The sequence below is a fragment of the Thermobia domestica genome, chromosome 9 (assembly GCF_964235325.1).
Source record: "Thermobia domestica chromosome 9, izTheDome1.hap1.1, whole genome shotgun sequence".
Lineage (NCBI taxonomy): Eukaryota > Metazoa > Arthropoda > Insecta > Zygentoma > Lepismatidae > Thermobia > Thermobia domestica.
This window is the reverse complement of record NC_137462.1, coordinates 167,543,190-167,560,265: the sequence shown is the minus strand read 5'-3', so window position 1 is coordinate 167,560,265 and position 17,076 is coordinate 167,543,190. Positions and strand designations below refer to the sequence as shown.

The 17,076-nt window shown below is 36.5% G+C and overlaps 1 protein-coding gene across 1 annotated transcript in view; it reads left to right on the top strand.

Annotated features, from left to right (window-relative positions):
• Nucleotides 1-17,076, top strand: part of fs(1)N (female sterile (1) Nasrat) — a 216,697-nt gene that overhangs the window by 77,189 nt on the left and 122,432 nt on the right. Inside the window, exon 4 of the mRNA XM_081772155.1 lies at nt 11,196-11,335. Within this exon, the coding sequence (XP_081628281.1) occupies nt 11,196-11,335 (140 nt within the window). The remainder of the gene's footprint in view (nt 1-11,195; nt 11,336-17,076) is intronic.

Here is a 17,076-nt window from a genome sequence, read left to right as displayed (position 1 = left end):
TTCAAACAAATGGGGTTGATATTTTTTTCTTTCTCACACTAAAGCGCTGCAACTGTTCTAAGTCAGGTTAAGTCTCACACTGTTCGAACTAAACAGCACGCACTTATAACTTATCACTTTAGATTCAGCCTTTCTTCTTAACTGTCCTTGTTTCTTAGATTTAACTTTAACAGCGTTTCTAGGCCCATAACCTAAAGATGTGGCTGCATCTTCACTGAGAAATAGAACTGAAACTTCATACAGTTTGTTGTATTTATTATTCCACTTCGTGCGTACATCTAAACACATTAAACATGAAAGAAAAAACACCTCAACTCATCAAGGCGTTCATTAAACCATGCTTTCAGGACGAGATCTACATTGCGTCCAGGTTACTATAGTAAGTTACAAAACTGAACGTCCTAACGTAACCAATTGCGATTTTTTTTTAACAAAACCTATTTGGACTTAACATTTTGTCCTTTGCCTTAACACCTACTACTACTACTCCTACTACTGCTATTATTATTATTATTATTATTATTATTATTATTATTATTATTATTATTACTATGGATCCGTATAGTAAAACTGCTAGATTATTTTAATGAAAAAAGTGTTACGAAAATTTAAAAATCCTTTTGGCAGGATTTGAACCCACGTCAAAAACTATTTTCATTACTAGAATGTTGCCCTAGTACGCTCGGCCACGAGAGCCCACAGCAGTTGGCCCTAACTTACGCTATATGTAGTAGATCATGACTCTTGATGTCCTATCTGTATCGGCCAATAAGATCAGAGGATATCTGAAATTCTTGTAATCCACGAAAATGCAAGCCGGCAAACAGACACGTAGCCAGGATTTCGTAATAACGGGGGTCCGTGACGAAATATTGATGTTATCACACTAGGGACTGGATCATTATAAACTATTTTACTGGTAAAATATTTTGGTTCGTTTAGCCAGGATTTTGTAATGGAGTGGCTGACATGAAATATTGTGGTTACTCACAAGAGGCTCTATCAATATAAACTAATTTACTAACAACGTGTCTATGTTGGTTTGTTAGGACAATAAAATGAGGATATGTTAGTAAGTATTTTAGTAACAAACTATGAAGAAATCTCTAGTAAAAGGATATAAAAAATTGAAAAATATATAGTCTTCCGAGGTCTTTCAAACTCTGTTCTTCTTGTCTTTTCTTCTTTTTCTTGTCTTCGTTTAATGCCGTTAAGGAGTGAAATGGATTAGTGTTGTCGCGAAATTGAAAATTTCTTTAACAAGTGTCACTGGAATCTGTTGCCAGGCTCATATTATTGGGGATTGGTATTTCTTAAGTTCTACCTGAGAGTCTATCTGATCGTCATTTGTAGTCCATAGGATTAGCATGGAGCTAGATGGAATTCAGAATGCTCCGTTCCAACAATATCCACTTTTAACTTGACTCCCTCTCCCTGTTTCCCCCACGCAAAGCTCCTCATAAGAAATAAAAGAGTAACCAAACTCTTGCTGTAGCTTGATATTTTTAACGCTAATTCTTCTTTTTGTTTCATTTTTCCTTATTTTTTTTCAATTCTGTTCTGTTTATGTAATGTAATGAACCTGTTTGGTGCTTTACTTATAATTTCATGTTCATATCGTATATGGAGTAAGACAATTTTGTCTTAAAATGGGCCCCTTCGAACAGCGGGGAGATTCCCTGGGGGTAAGTGATCTCTCTGCCCCCACAAGTTACAGCCATGCGTCGTGGCAATCATTTTTTCTTAATTGGAAGGTATTGTTTACGTAATTGATTTTGTAATCCTGTTATTTCTTTATTATTATTATTATTATTATTATTATTATTATTATTATTATTAGTAGTAGTAGTAGTAGTAGTAGTAGTAGTAGTCGTCTTGCAAAGTCGAGACTTGGCTACAAGTTTTATATTTTATGAATTTTCTGATTGGAATTAGTCTTTTTTTTTGACTAATCAACACACTCCACTCTAGGGGGTTGGGGAAGGGAAATATTATCCTGTTGCTTTCATTTTTTACTTGCACGCTACACCAAGCCTGATTCTACATTTCACCTTTCTATACCTACTCCAATTCTGGATTTGACAACAAAATGGAAGTGCAAAAATTGCATGTTCACCATATTTTATTGATTTACTTCAGGCAAGGAGAACGCGCGAATAATGTTTGTGATTTTTACTGTCCTCAATGTTTCTGTGTTTTTGTCCCTGTTCTTAAAGAGTTAGTGGGAAAACTGTAAAAGTGAGTAAAACGCGTAAAAATAGGAAACAAGGAATGTTCGTTAAATTAGTTAACTTAAAAAAACAATAATCCAGTGCCCTGAAACACCAGATTCCAATTAATATTAGTATATGTCCAATGCCGTGCCGTGAAAGATCAGGGCCCGAGGCGAGAGCATACGTCAGCACCTCCGTACATTTGAGTTGTCAATTTAAAGTTGACTTCTCTGGACTATTCTTTCTGCATAATACTTTCTGATTTCAGTCATAATAAAATATTAGTTTCAGCATTATTACACTGGAATCGTAAAAGTGTGTAATTACTGAATTCACTGCAGCTCCATTTTTTCCTTCTCCCAGAACAGTGATATCTTATAGTGGCTTAAGCGTTACTTTCATAATGTTGGGGACGCGATTTGAATTCCGGCTGTGGCAATACAGGGAATTTTTATAATTTGCAATACTGATACTTCTGATGAATACTAACATGAAAAATAATAAATTTCTCTGGATCTAAGAGTTGAGACTACTTCCTATACAGGTGAAATGAAAACAACACAAAATTACGTCACCCGTATCAACTTCCATTCGTAACTGCATGGAAAGTAACGTGTTTGGATAAGATTGGATGAATACACAAGGGATAAACACGTCCTTACTGCTGTAGTATGGGCCAAAAATGAGTTCCAAGAAATTGTTCCTAGTTGTGCACAAATTGCAAATAGTGATCGAACTCACAACGCTAGTCGCGAGAATGATCCTATTTAAGATGTCACTTCACCTTTCTACCTAGAAGAAGGGCGAAACAAAATGCATTACTGTTATCAGCTAACAAATATTTATATTCCATTTCTTGTCACAAAATGATAATTATATCTGGAAATCCATAAACCTAATAATATTATTGCTTTCATGTGTAAACCTAAGAAACATCTGAAATACTGCATATCTTTTCTGTTCCTCTGAATACCTTAGACTATGTTACTTTTTCTTTCCTTCTTTGGTAATAATAATAATAATAATAATAATAATAAAGGAATAACAATTACAATACCAATTACATAAACATTATCTTGAAATTCAGAAAAAATAATAATTGCCACGACGGGATTTGATCCCAGGTAATTGCGATGGAGTTTCCTGCTTTCACATTTTTTAAAACAAATCGCCCCAACCGGAGTATTGTTCGCCACTGGCACCTCATGTCCTTTCGACGTATTCCAAACACTAGAGGGACACGAACACAGAAATACTGATGGCAGTTAAAATTCCGACCTTGCTCTTCATAGGAATTCGAACCCCTGGTGGATTGCGCCTCATGATCAGAAGCCGAACGCCCGAGATCACTCGGCTAGTGCTACCAGCTCAATTTGCCACAAATTCCTCATATGAATATAAGAAAATAAACTAATAGTTATGGAACATAAACATAGAACTGTCTATTTCTACACGTGTTGATACAATTCAAAGAATGTGAAAATAATTTGTCGTCTTTTCTTCTTTGAACATTAGAAGTTATGGTAAAGACGAAATGTAATGTAAATCGGGACCATCCCTGCAACCGATGACCAGCGCCGTAACTTAGGTTTTTTCTGGGGGGGGGGCAAGCATTAATAAGCTTATTTGACCCCTTAGAAAAAGTTGTTCTTCTAGTTCTTGGACCCCCTCTTTCCGACTTTCTCTTAATCTTTATGGGCCCCCCGGATCCTGTGAACCTTCCCACACGGCAAGGTCTGCGGTTCCGTTAGTTACTCCCTGGGCCCATTCCATACATGACAAAACTATTAACCTGGCAATATTGATAAATCTCACAGCCATACGAATAAATATTGTTTCTAGAGCTCCTAATAGCAGATATTTTTTACTTAAATGGGTCCACGACTAATTTTTGTTCTATTTACCTTTTGTGTGCTGTTTTGTTTATGTAATGTAGCGACCCTATTTGATGCTTCATTTCTAATTTCGTATCGTATATGGAGTAAGAAAATTTTGTCTCAAAAGAACTCACTCGAACGGCGGGGAGCTTCTCTGGGGGCAGTTGTCCCCCACAAGTTACGACTCTGCCAATGACGTAGCCTCAAATTGAACGTTTCGTGATATTTTCCTCATTGAGGAACGTCTATATAACTTGTTTTCTGGTAAACAAGGAAATCTCGAGTAAGTCATTAAGACACACACAAGTTGCTTATATTTTATTATTTACATTTTTATATTTTGTTTATATTTGTTTGTTTTTGTTATATTTGAGTATCTTGTTCATATTTTTCCATGAAACTATTTTAACTAGGTAATGGTGGAACGTTAAGTGGCGCTGTAAGTGAGTGGTTAGCGCATTGAGCTTCTATTCGGTAGACCCGGGTTCGAATCCCGGCCAGGTTGAAACTTTTTCAAGTGTTTCAATTTTAATTTCAATTTCATTGCATACTCAATGTGGCAAGCAAGATCTTCTCTTCCCTAGAAAGAAAAAGATGTTGGAATAAGGAGAATTGGAGAAATTCTGTCAATGAAGACAGTGATTTACAAACTTATTTCCAGCAGTTGTTCTAGATTTGATATTTTCGTCTACTTTCAAGCATTTTCTGATTCATGTGTGATCAGTGTTTTTGTTTCTTTGAATATACAGTATATAATGAAATAATACATTACTTACGCAGCAATATTGGGATTAACATATGATGTTCATTGGACAACACGCTCTGAACCAGAGAGATTGATCTCAGAATGAGGAAATGTTTCGTGCGTCATCTACTCACAATTTTACTTGCATAAAGACTTGACTTAGTGCTACCAACTGCTGTTAGTGCCTAGAAAAGTTACATGTAAGTTGGGTTGCATTTGTCTAGGCGTTCTCACAACTGCAAATGACCTGGGCCCAAGTAATGGAATTAGAGCACTTAGGGGAGAGATACTTTTGTAAGTGGCTGTACCACAGACGGAAATGGGCCGACTTGAGATAAGCAACTATTGTCTATCCTAGCGTGGAGAACTGTCTTCCAAATGACATGTCTGTCGTAAGTCGCAGGGTCCGTAAGTGGTCCGTAAGGTACAGTTAGTCTCTTAGGCCCATATCCAAAGGGTCTAGGAAGGCCGGGCCCTCCTAAATTTTTGCTGTCCCCTTAAATTTTCACGGTAGGCTTGCAAATGAACTATAATATGGTTGGATTGCCCCCCTAACTTCAGCCGGACCCCCCCTAAATTTTGGGGCTGGCTACCGGCCTGGCCTCTACTGCTATTAGTTAGGCAGGAGAGGTACTTAGTACCTAATGTGTTTGTGGTACCTTAGCATGTAAACTTGAGGTAGTCGGGGTTGCCCAGTATTGTGTGGATTCAGACGTACAATCCGGGAGATGAGATGCTTCGGCTGACTCTTAAATAGATAAGTATTGCGTGCCATTGGCTCCTGGCGATGATGGATACGTAGTACTTCAACGCGAAACTTTCAACGATTTGAGATAGGTAGGGCCGGAAATCAGCAAGCTTCTTCTGGACTCCAAGGGGTCAGAGATTTCGGATGGTCTCTGCCGGACTGTGGTAAAATTGTGGGATTCGGTAACTTTGGGTCTTGATTTCAAGTGGAACCTGAGCCTGCCTTATAACGCTCGGGTGCCAAACTGTACTCATTCGGAAAGTTCCTCAACCAGCACTAATAACTAGTAACACTGAGGGGGCCTTAAGGATCTGTATAGAAGACTGGGATCTGTTACGTTCATGGACATAACCAATTATGTTCGTTGACTATTTAGAATATTCTATGGGCAATCAAAAGGAAGGAACAAAATCCTTGTTATGAAGGGTCAGCCATAATCTTACAGGCGGATCTTTTAAGTTAGATTACATACCCATCCCTCAACAGGTACAGAATTAGGCGATGTAGGCACATCAGATATTGTACATGACCTTAAAAAAATTACATGCTGAATTTTGACATACCTTTGCACAACATCTGTAAATTGCGGACGTATTTTTCAGGCAAAGTGGTAAAGCATCTTTCGACTATCGCAACAAATACATTTGCTTTTTTATTACTGTAGATGGCATTAAGGCAATGTTACATACCGTAAATACGCCCGTAATTTTCGCCCTCGCATAATTTTCGCATCCCAATTTTGAAGGGCATTTTCTGTATATCTTATTTTCCTCGCGTAATTTGCGCACGCGAGGATTTGACAGTGATTTCTAAGGTAAGAAACCACACGACTTCTTAATCAATTTTTTAATGTTATTTTTCTACAAATTTAGAATTATTTGTTTGTTGTCAAATCTTGCTACAAAGAAAATGTGTACCGGTATGTTCGTGTTATTTTGACTGGGGGAAAAAATTAGATGATGTTCACTGATGTGGCTATTTTTTTTCCCGCATAATTTACGCACCCTTTTTCCAAAACAACTTTTTTCGTCTAAAGTGCGAAAAATACGCGAGTAAGAACGGTATTTATCTTGCACGCACATATTCTAGGAGATAAATTGACTCATCCCCGGGGAAAGAAGGATAAGTCAAAAAATGTGATTTTACAGGGGAGCCTTTTATTCGTTTTTATGGTGTATTGCTGGTTACAATTACTTTTAAGCATAATATTATATTTAATACAGAAAATAAAATTAATTATTATTTATTAGCGTTTTAAGTGACTTACCTCTTTTAGACCACTCTTAAATCTGACTTATCCTTTTTTCCTCATTCGTTAATTTGACTTATCTTATTATTTCTGACAAATGTGACTCAACTCTTTGTGATGATTATTTTTACAATTTATTAATACAGAAAATGAAACAAAATAATTACTATTTACTAATTTTTATTTCAACATAGTTAAGCAGTTGGTACAGTAATAAGGACATGACATGAGGTATTACAGTGACTGTGTAATATGCAACTAAATATTCATACGTGAAAACAATGAAAGAGATGTACCAGTCGCTAAACACAAGACTTTACAACTGCTAGTCCTCATCACTTCGCCCGTTATTATTAAAACTCGATATGAGTTGCTACAATAACAAGGATATGACATAAAGTATCATGACTACTACGAAACTAAATATTTATATCATGAAAACAATGAGAGAGCTGCACCAGCAGCTAAACATCAGACATTAAAACTCTTGACAAGGTCTAGTCTCTTGAAAATGAGTGTGGATCACAATCTTTAACGTGAGAATCTGCTTGTAAATTTTAATAGAAATTGTGAAATATAGGATCTATAAATGGTAGCAGGAAGAGATCATTTTTTTTTTCTTTTCCGAAACTGGGTTGGGTCCCTCATAGCACATCTTAATTTCATGGCACCCACTTAATGTGATTCCATACAAAGTGTTCCTCTTCCTCGTTCTTCTTTCGGACCACTAGTGACTCCTTTAAAAATGCAGAAAAATCAAGAGTCTTTCTTTTCCACTTCTACCACCGTAAAGGACTTCTTAGCAGATGTAGTCTGCACGAGCTGATACCAGTCCCTTTGGTGAAAAAATTGAAAATCGGTTTTCTTTGTTTCCTTTCAATCACTGAATGATCATAATCGCATTCTAAAATGAGTGTCCTGATATAAATTTTTGGTCTACGGTCTCCAAATGTCGAATGTTTTGTAGTGCAGTGGATAACGCAGCTAACATGATGTAATTCCGAATTTGACCATCTCGTGTATCGCTGTAAAATGTTACATGTTTCACACCAGGAGACAGGTTACATACATGCTTGTAAATGCATGATGATATTTCATTTACGCCTCTTACAGTAACACCTTCATGCCATATGCAGCAGGTAACTTCTTTGGTATTGCAATCACGAATAGTTAAATTATAAGTCCATAGTTGTCTTCTGTAAAACGAATTATTTGTTTGCAAATTTGGTGTCGAAAGACAGTGCTGCAAATCAAATGCAAATACTTTCATTGACGTGTCACTTTCTGCCGCTTCTTTATCAAACCTTTTTGCCTCATACGCCTTATCTACTTCATCTTTATCCTGAGTAAATTCTTCTTCCAAGCCTGTGTGATAGCTCCTATCTTTCTTCAACACTTGTGACATGTATCGCACTTTGGCTTTTTAAACGATAATTTACAGATTGAAAAATTGTTTCATAAGCAGTCTTGCTTATTGGATGTACTGCAGATTCATAATATAGTCTGTACATTGTACTTATTTTAAATGAGGAGGTAGAATTTTATTTTGTGAATGTTTTCTAGAATGACTTCCATAGGATGGGAAGCACTTAATGTGATTTCTGATTATTTCCTTATCCTTATCAGACAGTTTATTTGCTGCTGATGATGTCTCCCTCATATCTGTTCCTGTTGTGGAAGACAGTGAACCCTGTTTCTTGGGGAGCATTACTTCAATGAAAGAATTAGTCTCTCCAAGAACTTTAAGAAAACAACCTTTGCACAAAACAGTATTTCTCCCACGTTCGTTTAAAGTATAAGAGTGAGTGAGTAATCTGTACTTACGTCTATCTTCTTTTACATCACGCAATCTGCACGTGGCTTTTTTCCTGTTCTGATTAGGCTGAATACGTAAGCTAGCCTTTTGTCATGATCACCCAATGCCCAATATTCTTCAAACACTTTGTCTTTCACTATCTATTATTTTATCCTTACACTTCATTCTACATTGTGGTAAGGAAACCGTTTTTGTTTCTGGTCCCAATTTCCCGCTACCAGTTTTGTATTCCTTGCCAGTATTTCTAAGAACTTTACGTTCATTTCTGACGGCCCTACTATATGTCATTTGACAATATCTTTTGGTAATGAGGTTCGCGTAACATTACTGAATGAATCTTTGTCAGATGCCTCTTTTCGTAGTACAGACGGTTCATAACTGCCAGCATGTTCGAGATATGATTGCAAACATTTTCATTCTTCATTCTTTGGGGTATCAGATATGAACTCTGAAATGAAGTGGTCAAGTAAGGTATCAGTGTCAGTATTATTAAATTATAATAAATTATCTAAATACAAACTCGAAGACAGAGAAGCAACTACGAATTCAAGCATCACGTAAAAGTGAGTAATTTTATGTTTCAAATGATAGTGGTATTCTGAAAAATTGACAAATTTAACCTGGAAAATAAAAAGATTAATGACAATTTTACTAACAAATACAAGTAACTGATCTGGCCCGTACTTTCTGGAGTTGTTCATTTATTAAGAATAACGTGCCACGAGCCTACGTAGGGATTTAAAAAGAAAGAACTACATGTTCAAGCTTTAACTAAACCTTGTTAATTTTATGTATCAGATCTTAGTGGTTCCCTTTAGGAAATGTCCTCAGAAAATGTCTTTATGAAAAATAAACACATGCCTGCAGCAAGACGTCTCACAGACTCAACTCATTGTATTCCGCAGTACAACTGTCAATCTTCAATTTAGTCACTCCAGAAAAGTTCACTGTTTCATTTCCAACAGGAATCAGTTCAGAGTACTCTGCATTCTCTGTACTAACAGAAGTGTTAGGATTAATTTCCTTACATATCTTTTGGACACAATCTCAGAATCATCATCCTCTTTCAACATTTGCAGAATTAGATTTTTATGAGCTTGCGAAGACATTGTTCCTTCATCACGTAACAAACATCTGAACAATATTCTTGATTGGAGACTGCTTTTACAAAATGTACTTTCCTGTACTTTTCCCTCAATACGAAATATATTTTTGTTGGCAACACTGTATTACATTAGTGAAACCTGAATCTTATAAAGAATTTCATTGTTGGAATGTTCCCAAACTTTGCAGACAAAGAAGGTTTAGAACACACAATAAGTTGTTGATTTTGAGTTTAACGTCTCGTTCAGCAGCGAGGCTATATGAGACGTGGACCGACTGGTTAAAGTGGAATCCGAACCACATGAGCTCCCAGCGGGAATCGAACTCAGGCATCCCGCGCCAAATTCGCGAACGCTAACCGCTTAGCCACGAAGGAGCTCCTAGAACACAAATAATATTCACTACATAGTAATAAATATTATATTGGGTAAATGACATAACCGATTTTTCACATTCCAAGCGACCGTTTACTTACTGTGCAGAACAAGTTAAGTGGGTTTAACTGATTTTTCCCAAAGCAAACTGATACTTTCAGACTTAGCTGGTTAATGACTTAACGGTTTTCGCACGTAATCTTGTGAGCCAGTGTCTTGGAGACTATCTCAGCATGTGCGGAATGGAAAGCTAAACATTTTCATACCAAAATCTCATTTTCGAAAAAAGTTGACTTATCGTGTTTTTCCCGGAGATGAGTGAATTTCTCATATTGATAGTTTCATGAGATTTCATAATCTCTGCCCGCTTTTCATACTATGCGACGTCTGGGAATGGGAGTTACAGCGAGCAACTACGCTAATTGTCGCCCGGGACAAGAACTCGTCTTAGCGCACCCTGACCAACCAAACCAAAGCGCTTCCCTAAATATTTGCCCAATATTGCGCCCTCCCAAGCCGGCGCCAGGGGCACAAGCCCCGTTTTCCCCCTCTAGTTACGTCACTGGAAGCTTACGAACTCCTTTCTGCAGTTAAATTTCAATTTTTACATATCAGAATAGGGCCATGCTCCCATTACACGAAAATTGTAGAAATTTCGTTGCTGATATTTGAGCTTGGCTAAGCGGTTAGCGTATGCGTCTTTCGCATGGAAGACCAGGGTTCGATTCCTTCGGGAGCTCATGTGATTCGGATTCCACGTTAATCTGTAGGTCCACGTCTCATACAGCCTCGATGCTGCAAGCGACGTTAAACTCACTCAACTGAACGTTGCTGATATTTATTTAAATCATGTATTTATTAATTGATTAAAGTAAATTTAACCTTTCTTTTCAGACGTTGTATCCGAGATAAGCACTTCTATTGTGACTTAAACCCGTACCAATGCGAACACTATAAATAATACGTTGTATTTATTTATAGACGCTAAAGTATGAAATATTGATTCTACATTAAAAACGTGTAGTAATGGATGTTTAGAATAATAATACTTTCCTTTCTATATCTTCAGAATTACCTTCTGCTGCATTATCATTTACCTTATTTCAATGGTGGAATTCAGTCGCTGCTTCGACTCAAGTTGTAATAATAATTGCAGTTGATACACCGGACGTCGACCTTCTGTGGTACACAATTAATGACAAAGGATTGGTAAGTAGGATAAACTATATTATTCAAGTATCATTGCTTATAGTAGATATTGTGGTACCGATCTTGTACGAAATAATTTTTTAATAACGACTCCTTCCTGCGGTAACAATTGTCAGACCTTTTTTATTGGATCGCAGAGATAAACTTTATTAACTAAATATCTTTCATGACTAGAAGTTTTAATTTAATGAGTCTATAGCGTAGAATCAGTGTTAAATACATGTTAAGTACTTTCCTTAGTATGTCACAAACTTCGAGGAAATTTACGGTTACTGTTTTAAAAAATAGGAACAAAGAAAAGTTACTTTAGTCTGTTTCAATATACATCTATTCCACTCTGACAGGGTTTCTACTAGTCGTATAGAAAGCTCAAGTTCTTAGTTATTTTGTTTAATAAATGTTAATAATTGTTAATTAAAAGCCCTTAACTTAAACACTACATGTGTATGTGAGGCGTTCAGCGTAGTAGGGGCGAAGTAAACGAAAGTTACATTCAACCAAGTTCTGAACGATCGGAAATTATATTTGAGATGTTCGAGTAGTAATTTTCAAACTGCTCTGTGAAAGCCACTTCTCGTGCATGTGAATATATGGCTGTATGGAAATCTACCATTTCCCCTTAGAAAATAGAATCAAAATAAAATGGACGATTATTTTGACCGCTCCGAGTATATTTTCAGGAAACAAGCTTTTATAGAGTTCATCTTTACTACTCGGAACGCCTCACCTTCTTATATGTGTACATTGGTCGAAACACCCAGCACAAATTCAGAGATCTGGCCCAAAATTTGGTACACTGGAAGAAATTAAAGTATCTAGCTGTTAAATAAATTTACTATAAAACGGTATTTGATACTATCAACACTACATTTTTAGTACTTTCCTTTGGTCCTGGTGTTTTTCCTCTCTCTCCTCTTGTTTACAACTCATTAAATTTGAAGACATACACATCAGACGCTACACAGAACAATGAGCAATCACAATTTTACAGATAGATAAGCAACAGCAAGCTTGCTGAACTAGAAAATATTTTTATCGTTAAATTAACAGATGTTACAAGAGATACTTATAGTTGAACATCTAGTTTTTAAGTGTATATATTAAAATACTGCATTCCTTCATTAGAACGTTAGATAAGTATAACTAAAGTTAAGGGTATCTATACATCTGGAAAGCGTAGAACGAGAAATATTTTTCATAACTCATGAAATTGCTCTAATTTTATATTCACGAAATAGTAAATCAGAAATTATCCCAAAGACCATACGAACATTTTAATATCTGACACCCACCACATTGAAAGATTTGTGTTTTTCTCTGCGTTATCACTAGTGAAACACGATTTAATCTATAATGAATCGTTACCCATATAATGCAAAGGCGCAAATATTAAAGTTAATCGTTAACATTCAATAACATTCCACTAAAACCGGAAGCGGTAGAAATTTACTACTCTTACGGTTTCAATATTGAACTCTATAGATCATAAACAGTAATAGATATCAAGAAGCACAGTTTGGGAATCTCTTCAGCATCCCAAGAGTAGATTTCATCTCCTCTCTCAACCTTCTATTCAAACTGGAAGTAGTAGGAATCAACCATTTCCGGTTTCAACATTGATCACCATAAAATAAAAAAGCTTATAGACAGTGACAAGCGTTTCTTTAATCGATTCAGCATCTCATAAAAGGTACCATAACCACTCGTATTCATCCACTAAAACTAGAAATTCTAAAAGTTTAGTAGTACTTCCGGTTTTAATATTGATTCCCATAGAGCGAATACTGTAATAGGAGGCGACAAACTATTTTAGAACTTTCGGTTTCTATATTGATACTACCAAAGATGGCCTCTGTGATGAACACACTTTATATTTCCCACTCTAGTTTTCATTTAATAATCGTACCGTTCTTTTCTCTCTATTTACTCCTTAGTTTCGACTGAGCTAACTTTCTCCGCTCTTATTGTCTTTCAAATTTTTAAAGTCTAGTTGTTATACCGGGAATGTGGTAATGATTCCAAAAAGCACAAGTTTTAAAAAAACACAAAACTTGAACTGCATTGAATCACGCATGCATTAGCTCTAAAGCGCAGAAATACTAAATACCATCTAGGTACACTACTCTTAAACGGTAGAAGTTCTCAAAATCTTTTGTGACGCTATGATTCCATCCATGTCAAGAATGCTACAGAAATAATGCAGATACGTAGCGAATCCCAGGGACGTATGCAGGGGTTGGGTCCTGGGGTCCGAACCCCCCGAAATTTCCACTTTTGTGTAACTTTAGCCTAATTTTAGGAGCAATTTTAGGAATTTTAATATGAAATACCCTCATATTGAATCTGGAAACCCCCTTAAATAAATGCCTGCGTACGCTACTGGTGAATCCTGCCAGGTTTTATCGGATATTTAAGTTTGTAGTTTTGGAATGGGGTTTCTCAAGGGTGAATAGATTATATAGGGTTGCCAACTGGCCGTTTTCTCACCGGCCTGGTCGGAAATATTGCTGTTACTTTGTTTAAAGCCGGTGACCGGTACAAACTTCTTACCAGACCCTTTATGACCGGTTTTTTCATATTTGTATATATTTCAAAACAATTTCATCTAGTTCGAAGTATAGATTTAAAAAGAAACTTTCATTCTGTAAATTGAAAACTGTCACCTTTCGCAATCTATCAACGATTAATATATTTTGTTCATCTATTTAGATAATTTTAAAGATGACAGGGATTATATCATAGAAAATTTGACATTTATTTGTAAGGAATTTTATACATGTATTGAGAGTGAAAAAAGAACTTTTAAAAGCAATTTCCTGTAGTTAAAGTATAAGTTTAAAGAATATTTTTTTTCCAAATCCAAAATTGTCACGTGAAGTTTAACATACTTTTGTTCATCTGTTTCGATAATTTTAAAGAAATGGCGGTTACTGGTAAATACAATAAAATGATCAATACCGACTTCAGTTTCTCACTTTTAGCATAATGTATCTATTGAGCTTATTAATGAATGTACTAAGGATATGCAGAATACAGGTACTAATGCAATATTGTTCATGGTAGTTCATTTCCTTCCCATGGATGGGTCCGAACATAGATATTTCACACTTAGACCTATTTCATAGGAAATTTTGAGGGGGTGCCGGTTTTTAATTTTCCAGAGTTGGCAACCCTGGCAACAGAGCGTCATTCAAATTGAGGGTGTTTCTAAGATAAATTAATTGAAAATAATGAGACCTTTAAAAATATTTTAAAAGAAGTTCAATACAAGAATAAAAAGTTTTAATCAGGACCGCACCCAGAATTCAGGGGAGGGAGACTATTGAGGTAATAGCAATTGAATTAATTTAGAAGTAATAGCTAAGTTCGAGTTTTTCAAATTCGTGTTTTGCGCACATATGCAACGTCGTGATTATGAAAGATGGAACCTATAAGCCTAGACTCCGAACCACAGCTGGGGCTTCAATCCAGACAATCATAAAATCAACTCTCACAGATAGGCCGTTCCCCAACACACTATCTCACTTCCCTGAAAGCTGGATTACAAGATTATGCCCCAAAAACAATTGCTGCCCTTTTTCGGGGGCGGGGGGGGGGGTAAGGTAAATTTGAGTTGGTACGAAATGTATTAAAGCGGAAGGATGTTTCTAGTTTGTAGCACAATGCAGTGAGGTAGAATCAAATTCTAGTAGAAGAAATATGCATTTTTAAGTTAGGAAAGATATTTCACAAACTTCCAATTAGTACAAGTAATACACTTACGCTTCCAGAAAACGCATGCCTTGTATTAAGTTCTTTTCCCTTTTTTAATGAAAGTATGTAAAAATGTCTTAATTCATTCTTGCAACAAAGTAGATTATTTTATATATATAATTCATGTATAATTAAAGAATAAATGATAATAGTTTTACTACGTTGTAATTAACTGTGTGTACTATCCTTTAAATAAAGCCTTTGAGCTCCTCCGTGGCTAAGTGGTTAGCGTACGCGCCTTTGGTGTGGGAGACCCAGGTTCGATTCCCGGCGGGAGCTCAGGTAGTTCGGATTCCACGTTAATCAGTAGGTCCACGTCTCATATAGCGTCGCTGCTGAACGGGACGTTAAACTCAAAATCCACTCAACTCAACTCAAATAAAGCCTTGGAAAATGCTAGTTGACACGCAGAGGCTTCGTCCAATTTTTGTGAGAAATGACCAAGATCTACTGAGTTGTGGATGGTCTCGGTTAAAGAAGCTAGTTCACGTGAAGGTAAGAGTGTGAACACTTAATGTTGGGACGGACAACGAAAATACAATGAAGATCTGATGGGAAGAAAAAAGTTGGGCATACTGTGCATGCAAGAAACAAGATGGAAAGATAATAAGTCAAGAGAGCTAGAAGATAGCTACACTTTCCAATATAGTGGAGCAAACTGACAAGGAAGAACTGTCATTGTTCTCTAATGATCTGAAGGATGACGTGATAAGATGAATAGAGGAAGCGACAATGTGATGAGTATCAAGATATGCAGGGACGAAATGGTCAATGTAGAATACGCATATAGTCCACAAGTAGGCTGCGAGAAGGGAACAAAAATAGAATTCTGGGAGGATTTGGACCACGAATTCTGCAGTATCCCGATAGAGGAAATGGGGATGGTGTCTTGAATGGGTATGTCGCTAGAAGGGGTGGGATCGAGAGAGTACACAATAGATGGGATGTGGACAAATTGAAAGAGTAATGGACTTTGCGACGGTATTTGATTAGGTGATTTTTTATACATATTTTCAGAAGAGGAAGGAGCACCTTTTGACTTACAACAGTAGTGGAAAAGAAATTCAAATCTATTAAATTTTGTGCCGAGGACTATCTCAAGGCAGTTAAAAACTACAAGGTAATAAATGGTAAAAGCGTGACCGCAGTATGTATATAATGGTAAGCATAGACTGGAAGTAGATATAATAGAAGGCTGTGAAATGGAGGGCCGAAAATTAGATGATGGAGACTGAAAGAAGAGAATTTTATTGGGATCGTTCAAAGAAGGTGTTACTGAAGGAGTAAACCTGCAAGAAGAAGACATAAAAAATGGAGCAACATGGGCGCAGGGAAGACTTTGCGTAGAGCCTCAGGAAAAAGAGCCCTGCAGGAAAAGACGCAAAGTGGAACGAAAAAGTACAAAAAGCTATTAATGCAACAAGAGAAGCAAAGAAAAAGTAGGATACTTCTGGGACACAAGAGGATAAATGTAGCTTCAAGACGGCTAGCAAACTTAATGCAGCAAAACAGGCAGTAGACACAGCAAAACCGCAAGTCTATGATAAAATGTATTTGGTGAACTTGAAATATAGGGGAAATGAAGAAGCTATACAGGTTAACAAAAAATAAAGACGTCAAAGGATATTACTCATATTAAGCAAATGAAAGTTTATCAGGGATTGATGCTTACCGATGAACACAAAATCAAAAAGAAATGGGCCGCTTACTTCGAAAAGCTTTGAGATGAAGAAAGTCCAAAGAAAGTTTTCAGTGCTGGAACTCGAAATCTTGGAACAATACCAAAGATAAGCCAAGAAGAATTAGATAAAGCGTTAAAGAAAATGAAGACTAGAAAAGCTATAGTTCCAGATGACATACCAGTAGAAGTTCGGAAGAGTTTGGAAGACTACGGGAAGATATGTATGGGATCTGATGCAGAACATATATGAACAGGAGAAAATGCCAAGTCAATGGAGAAATAGTGTTATTGTACCTATTTTAAAGGA